This window comes from Mirounga angustirostris, unplaced genomic scaffold, assembly GCF_029215605.1.
Source record: "Mirounga angustirostris isolate CCGP_5_RB_7025 unplaced genomic scaffold, mMirAng1.0.hap1 SCAF_3, whole genome shotgun sequence".
Classification (NCBI taxonomy): Eukaryota; Metazoa; Chordata; class Mammalia; order Carnivora; family Phocidae; genus Mirounga; species Mirounga angustirostris.
The window spans coordinates 135,196,095-135,204,308 of record NW_026991711.1 but is presented as its reverse complement, the minus strand read 5'-3'; the positions used below and the strand labels follow the sequence as shown (position 1 = coordinate 135,204,308).

General features: G+C 41.5%; 1 protein-coding gene across 3 annotated transcripts in view; it reads left to right on the top strand.

The window, feature by feature from the left end:
• Positions 1-206: 206 nt before the first annotated feature.
• The window catches only part of TLK1 (tousled like kinase 1), a 160,383-nt gene continuing 152,375 nt past the window's right edge, over positions 207-8,214 (top strand). The window contains exon 1 of one of the 3 annotated variants that reach the window (XM_064586672.1): positions 207-1,130. In XM_064586672.1, the coding sequence (XP_064442742.1) occupies positions 992-1,130 (139 nt within the window). In that variant the 5' untranslated portion in view covers positions 207-991. The remainder of the gene's footprint in view (positions 1,131-8,214) is intronic. The other 2 variants (XM_045868642.3, XM_045868644.3) reach the window with 2 other exon arrangements.

Sequence of the window (8,214 nt, the reverse complement as noted above, 5' to 3'; positions counted from 1 at the left end):
CTGCACAGTGCAGAGGGGCAAGAAAGAAGCAACTCAACTTTTCAGTTCCATTTTGAGAAATGATCACATCGAACTCCTGCGAACGACAGCCCAGCGAGAGCAGAAGCATTTCTCCCCAGGCTGGGTGTGGGTCGGGAGCCAGGCGCGCTTCCGCGGGAAGGAGGGGGGGTGGGGGAGTCAGGTGGCATCGGAGCGGGAGCCGGAGCCCGAGCGACGCGGCGGGGGCGCGTGCGGGGTGCGCCTCCCTCCGGCCGGCGCGGGGAGGCCGCCCCCGCGCACGCGAGTCCGCCGGCCCGGGGCTCCCGCTCCGCGCTGCGATCCGCGGGTGCGCCAGGGGCGCCCGGCGCCCGCGTCTCCTCCCTCCCTTGCGCGCTGGCTCCCTCTCCATCCCCCCCCGCCCCCAACCCCTGGCAGGTCCCTCCCCCATGCCTGCTCCCGCGGCCGCCGCCGCTACCGGAGGCGCAGGAGCCTCGCGATAGTGTTTGCACAGGCGGCGCGTGACGCCGCCGCCGCCTGTAACTGATGCAGAGGTTACCCCGCCGCCTCAGCCGCCACCCACCGCCCGCCGCCGCCGCCGCCGCCACCCAAGCGACGCCGGGGGCCGACGCACTGCAGAGGTGCCGGCAGGTTCCGCTCGCGGAAGTGTCCTCGGCCGGCGCAGCCCGCGCTCCGCCCGCACTCCAGCGGGCGCCCCCTCGACGCCTCCGCCGCCGCGCTTCTTCCCTCCGCCTCTTCCCCGGCGCGCCCGCCTGCTCCCTCGCTTCTCCCCCTTTTCCTCCTCCCCGTCCCCTCTCCTCCCCTCACCTCTTCCCCCCCTACCTCCCCCCCTTCTCGGTTTCCTCCCCCATCCCCTTGACTCTCCCCTCTCTGCCCTCGCTCCCTCGCTCGCCCTCAGCGCGGCCCCCGCCATGACGGAGGCGGGTGCCGGTGCCGTTGCCGTTGCCGCCGCTGCCGTCGCAGGGGGGGAGTCGGGTTCCCAGAAAGTAGCTTGATGAGTGTCCAAAGTAGCAGTGGAAGTTTGGAGGGGCCGCCATCTTGGTCCCAGCTCTCCACGTCTCCAACCCCGGGCTCGGCGGCGGCGGCCAGGTCCCTGCTGAATCACACGCCGCCATCCGGGAGGCCCAGGGAAGGTAAGCGCCGTCGCGCCCGCGCCCGCTTGCGGGCCTGCTCTCCCGCGCCGCAGCCCCCGCGCCCCCCGGGTCTCTTCCCCCGACCCCAGGGTGGGGGATGGTGGCGAGGTGGACGCGAGGCCGCCCGGCTCCGGGGAGGTGGTGCGCTGGCTGTGGGTGGTGGTTCGCGGGTGGCGGCGGAGACGGACGAGGGGGTGCGCGCTGGAGGGGACGGGGCGAGGCGCGCAGACTCGTATGGGGTTCCTAAGAGCCAGTACTGCTAGGGCGAGAAGCCTCCCCCCGGACGCCAACCCCTTTCTGCTCCATTTGCTAGTACACTCAGCACTCTTAACCTCCTGGCCTCCGGTCTCTGGTGGGTTTTCCCTCCCGTTGAAGCATTCATCCTTGAGCCCCCTCCCCTTCCCTCGCGCACTCCTCCCATAGAGGCGGTCCCGGCTCTGCGAGCTTTGCAGCCCGGGACCTGAAGGATGCCCTCGCTAGCAGGGTCCCTGCCCTTTGGGGAGAGTCGCTTAAATTATCAAAGGCGACTTTGATCCCCTGCCTGGCCCCTTAGAGCAATTTAAACGACAGACCGACTCGTGGGCAGGCTTTTAAAACCACCCCCTCCAGATGGCTGCAACTTTCTCTCCTTCGCCATCACCTCCTGCGTGTTTGTGCGTTATCGCTCTTCTGCAAGTAGGCTACTGTTCTCTGACGGGGTCGTGGGTTTTGTGAGAAATATCGGCGTGAAGGTTAATGCAAACACGCACCAGATCGGTTACAATTGTTTTCTAAGTTTTCTGGTTTCTTGCATGCAAGTGTGCTGCCACCAGATGTAGCAGTTACACAGCTAGTAAGATACAGGAGTGCTTTTTGACTAAAATTTCAACTTGCTGTATTTAACTTTAAGTATACGACATAAAATGAAATTTGGGAGAACGCGCATTTATGAAGGAAGAATAAATGTGCATGGAATCGCATTTAATGCTCTTTTGTCTGGGAAAACGTTTAGCGGTATTCATCAGCAATTGGTAAATGGGTTGTTCACTCCCAGTTGTGTCACACAAGGAGACTGTAGCCACATTTTCAGAAAATGTCTGGAAGTCCAAGAGTCTGCTGAATCCTTCAAAGAAACCAGGAGCTATGATTTATGTAGGAAATGGTGGGGTTAATTTATTTTGAAAATATCTGTCAATATTTACTACCCAGCCTTGACAATTGTTAATCAAGTGTTTTGTGCCCTGAATCTAGTGGTTCAGGCATAGCATTCTTTGTCATTTTGTTCCTGTGAGCATGTGTGAAAGTGACAATAGGCTCAAAGATTGGCATGAATTTGCTCCAGAAAATTCATGGGAACGTTTGATTTATGGCATCCATTAAACATGCTGAACACACTGACAGACATTTTCCCTCTTTTCCATTTCACCCCCAACACTGAGTTCTGATTATTAGAAGACAAAAGTTTATTTATTGACTAATTCAGATTTAGTGCATCTGGAGATTTTTCTTTTTGCACTTGAAAATTTGTAAATGAATGTTTCAAAATCTATTTTGTACATAGAGCAGTTGGTGCTTTTAGCATGCTTCTATTTTTGTAGTTTCATTAAGATGCTTAATGATAGTGTTACCAGTGATAGTGTAATGAGTGGTGGTAAATGATGGTCTTGGGAAAGGCTGTCTTCTTTAAAGGCTTTACCCTTTTTCCATTCTTTCATTTCTCAGATATTTATTGAGCCATTTCTGTGAGCCAGGGACTGTACTAGATACTGAGGACATAGTGTTGAATTGTTCATCTGTAACATCAGTTATCAGTGTTAGTAATTTGGGGGCTGCAAAATCTAGATTGTGAGTTTCTGAGGTTACTTAAACTGTAGTTTAAAAAAACTTCTGTACTGTTCTGCACTTTTCCTGATGTTTGAAAATTTTGAGGGGTTGGAATAATTTAGCTTGAATTTCCAAATAAACAATTATTTCTAGAAGTTTGGATTACAGTAGGCTTTTATGTAAATTGGTGAATCTTTTGTTAATGAAATAAGACATGCTTTTGTGATCGTTATATTTCACCAAGTACCTCTGTGGCCACAGTGGTATATTTCTTTTTGACCGACCAGTATGTAAGTTAAAACTGTGTTAATCTTCTCTAGGGATATATATATTTATCTTGAAGTTATAGTCTCATATCATTAATGCAAACAGGAATTGCATATATGAAACCCTAGACATAATGATGGGGACATTTTCTATTGAGTGAGATCCCAGTTTTCATTTTAACAAGTGTTTAGCATTTCTTGCAGGTATACACATTGGTATATTATATAAGTTGATGTAAGTTGAGAGAGCTTTGGACTTACGGTGATTGTTAGTAAGAATATAGTTAATATTAGTGGAACTTGAATATATGTATCAAGGTGAGAACAAACTTTCTGAAAAATTGAAGCAATTTAATGTAATACATGATAGAAAAATTTAAACTTAAAAGATACATATGTGTGTGGACATGTATTTTAAAGTTATGTGGTAAACTGCTTTTAAGCAAACTTAACTTTGAAAATGGGCTGTTTTTGAAGATGTATCATAAATATCTGTAAAAATTGATTATTTTGAAGTTTTGATACATTTGAAACCAAAATCTAATATTATAATCTATTTTCAGTGCTGTGTATTTTGACTTTCATCCTTTCTCACCCTGTTCTCATTCTTATCTTAATATAGTTTTACTTGATTACAAATAAAATACACCTTTAAATATTAAAAGATCTAGGAATTTGTTGGAATTTAGGAATTTGTATGATAGAGTGTAGACAACATCTTTTCCTGAGTCCCAAAGCTTTTCTTTTATCAATCTTTAAGTTCCCTGAGAGGTGCTCAGCAGTGTAGCTCTAGATTTCATGTTGGATCATTTATTTATTTATTTATTTATTTATTTATTTATTTATTTATTTATTTTTTAAAGATTTTATTTATTTGACACAGCGAAAGAAGGAACACAGGCAGGGGGAGTGGGAGAGGGAGAAGCAGGCTTCCTGCTGAGCAGAGAGCCTGATGCGGGGCTCCATCCCAGGACCCTGGGATCATGACCTGAGCTGAAGGCAGACGCTTAACGACTGAGCCACCCAGGCGCCCCTCATGTTGGATCTTTTAAACGTGTGATTTCTGTACCATTTTATCTTCTAATAATCCTGTGATTAAGGAAATGGGAAGTTAAGAAATTAAGTAAATTTTCAAATAGAGGTCAGTTTTGCTTCACTGAGACCTAGGAACCCAGTGTCATATTGGCTAGATGAGCAGATGGGGTTTTTTTGGCCTGTCAGTACATGGTTACTTTTAAATTAGTTACTGCTAAGAATCAAATGATTATACAGAAGACTTACATTTTCTTTTCTCTTCTATTTTACGAGGTATGAATAATTTGCTTTGCTTTTATGTAAATAGTGAAAGTAGTTTGGTTAAAAAGATAATGGCACAATGTAATTAATCTGTTGCTCTGTTTTCATGTTTATAGACTGCATCCTTTAGAAGAATTAAAGTATTTGACTCTGGGTGATTGAGTTAATACATGTAGGGAGTTGTTAAAAGTAAAGGTATACCAAATGGCCTTTTAGTTTCTTGAAGTCACTAGCTGGAGGAGGACAGGGCTTTATGTTTAAGGATTTTAGCTTATGAATAGATCCATGGTAGATGCCTCCTTTATAGAGGCACATGTACGTGTTAGAGGAGAGAGAAAAGGAGAGAATCCCAGAATTTAGTTAGCTGCCTGGGAATCTGCCCCTGGGAAACAGGTTTTTTGGTCTCAGGAACCCTTTACTCTCTTAAAAGTTACTGAGGACTCGACAGAGATTTTGTTTATGTGGGTTATGTCTATTGATACTTAACTATTTTAGAAATAATTTCAAAAATATTAACTTATCTAAACATAATAAACTGATTACTTGTTAACAAATTTTTAAATGAATAAAAATTCTAAAACAAAAACTTTAGTGAGTCTAGTAGCATTGTTTTACATTTTTGCATCACTTTAATTTCTGGCCTATTAAAAGACAGCTGGAGTTTGCTTCTGCTTTCAGTCTGTTGTGCTTTATTTTGATTGAGGTATTGTGAAGAGAATACAGCTTCACATAGGTATGTAGTTAGAAAACTTGATGTATTTTAATAGCCCTTTTAGAAATTGTATGTATTCTTTGATATTACACCAAAATTTGACAAGTGGCAGGTTTTTTTTTTAAATGTTACTTGCAATATATGAGTAGATTGTATTTCAGAATTGTCTCCGAGACCCACAAGAAATCTGTGGATCATATAATTATAGCCTAAGATGAGACCACTGAAAGGGTGGAAAGCGTGATAGCTGTCTTCAGGTGTTTCAAAAACATAAATAGCAGAGAGAGTAGATCCATTGTGCTGTTTTAGAATGTAGACCAGCAGGTGAAAGTTAGAAAGGCATAGGTGGAATTCAGTATAATTTGTTGACCAGGATGTAAGAAGGGTATAGCAGCTAGTGGAAAAAAACTGCTCTTAAAGTGTTTAGTGATTCCAGAAACCAGTATTGCACTATATGTTACCTAACAAAATTTAATTTAAATTAAAAAAAAGTATATAGCGATAAGAATTTAAAGAATCTACAGGGACATTTTTGGGTGGGGCAGAGATTGATTCTTATTTTGGATGTTATTGGATTAAGTGACTTCAGGTCCCATCCAGTTTAAAATGTAAACATTCTCTGGGTTTTTTGAAAATAGTTAAATACTGTAGTTAAACTATACATATATATGTATGAATGATTTTGAATATTCTCTTCAGTCACTAGTATGAAACTACTGTTGACTTCATTTTGTGTTTTTATTGTGCTTTTCCTCTCAGTATTTTCTGGAATCAACACTATCAGTCTTCCTGAAATCTTGCTAAATTCCCTGTGAAATATAATAAGCTTTGAAGGCATTTTAGGGAATCAGATGCTGCTTGTAATACAGTTTAGTAGAGTTTGTAATATATTTGGGCACAGAATTTTAGAATACTATGGGGGCTGATTTTCAGTTTTGAAAGAGTTTCACCCTGTATAGTCTTTTATTTGTGATTGTTTATGCGATTTCAGAAGGACTATGCTTAATTTGTTCTAATGGTTTTAAAGCTAGAGAGTCTGAAAAAGGATACATGAAGGGAAAGTGTCTAAGTTGATTACTTTTGAATTTGAAAATGCATATTAGATATAACTAGTACATAAACTAAAATGAAGAATTTTAATTCTCATCTTACTCAGATAATTATGTATGTAATATTTAGCTTGACCTAGAACAATTCATATTTTAATTTTGTAAGGAACATAATCTCTTCTGTGAGTTGGGATTGAAAGGTTAGATTTTAGGGAAGTTAAGCATAAATTCCCATAACTTTGTGGAGGTCAACTTAAGTATAGTGACACACAGCTTGAGACTTCATGTACTTGTTGCATTTGGATTTAGAGCTCATTTTCTATAGAAGAGCCACAGGAATAAGTCATTTGTTTCATGAAATTCTTCATGCTTGTTAATTTCCAGAAATCTTAGAATAATTTAGAAGAATAGTGTTATGAAGTAGGAGAAGCAGTATGGTACAGATGAAAAAGTACATTGATCATAGTTGGAATCCAAGTGTAGTCCCTGCTTTGCCATTAACTATAGCTGTGTAACCTTGGGCAAGCTGCTTATCTCTCTGCTTCAGTTTCATAAAATGAGAATTGTAAGTGCTGAAAGGGACCTTGGAAGCAGTTGAGTCCAAACCTCTCATTTTATAGATGAGGAAACTTAGGTATATTTGCCCAGGCTTTTACTCTGAGAGACTTGGGACCAAAATTCAGTTTTCTGACTCTCTACTTAGTGCTTTTTTCTTTATACTTTGTGGCTTCTTTTCATCTATAAAATGAGGGGTTTTGAATTCAGGGCTCTCAAAGGTCTTTACCAGCTCAAAAATACTATTTTTTTGACATTAGACCTAATATAACTTACTGGAGGAAAATCTGGGAGCTTTTATTTATTGGTGAAAGAAATGTTTCCTGAAGAAGCAATATGACCTTTTCAAGGTTATGTTTGGGTTTATTAAGAGAAGATAGGCTTCATTATTATGAAAAAAATTTTCAAATTTATGAGCGTGGTAAGTAGTGTGCTGAGTGATCTTGTTTTTTTTTTTTTTAATGATCTACATTCTAAAACGTTATGAATATATTAAAAACTATGTTAATTACAGAAATGACAGTGTGGTGCTCTGAAATGAAACTAGGTTTCTGGAGTGTTTGCCCCCTCTAAGTTAGGTGCTCTGTTTCTTAGTGTTTTACAGGATTGTCATGATTTCATAGCATGTCCATCATGCTACCTTTTATTATAGTTTTATTTATGTTGCCTACTAATGGAAAAGTCTTGAATTCAGAGACTGTATTTTGTTCATTTCTGTATTCTCGGTGCATACTAGGATGTCCTCTGTAGAGTTGGCACCCAACACAAAGTTTTGTTGAAGGACTGTTAAGTTTGCTTAAAAACAGAGTGATTATATATATTAACGTGCACGTATTTTCAGACCCCGGAAGATTCTTACGTTAGTAATTCTTAGGCAAGTTATATTTTAGAGAGTGATGTGGATAGCAGCAACAATAATAGCTACAATTTATTGTTTGCATATATATATTCATTTAATTCTTATAACTCTATGAGGCATATACAATTTTTATTCTCATTTTACAGTTGAGGAAACTGAAGCACAGAGAAGTGAAGAAAGAAGTGAAGAAAGTTAGAGGTGAAGAAAGCAAGAAACTTGCCCATGATGCAGTAGTGAATGTTAGGGCTGAGATTTGAACAAAGTCTGCATTTTAACCACAAGGATATATTGCCTGAGATAGAGAAATTTGGTCTTTGGTTAATTTCTAAGTTATTTTTCCTTCATAAATTTTAATTGACTAATCAGTCTTTTAGGCTCGTTCAGTTTATTTGTAAACTTCTGTTAATTTTTTTTGCATGAGTTTTATACATGTATGAAGATAAGATTAAAAAACAATACACATAATAAGCCCAAAATCAAACAACCCAATTTAGAAAGCTGTAGCAGCTGTGCAAATCTTACATTTCATTTTTTCCGATTGTTT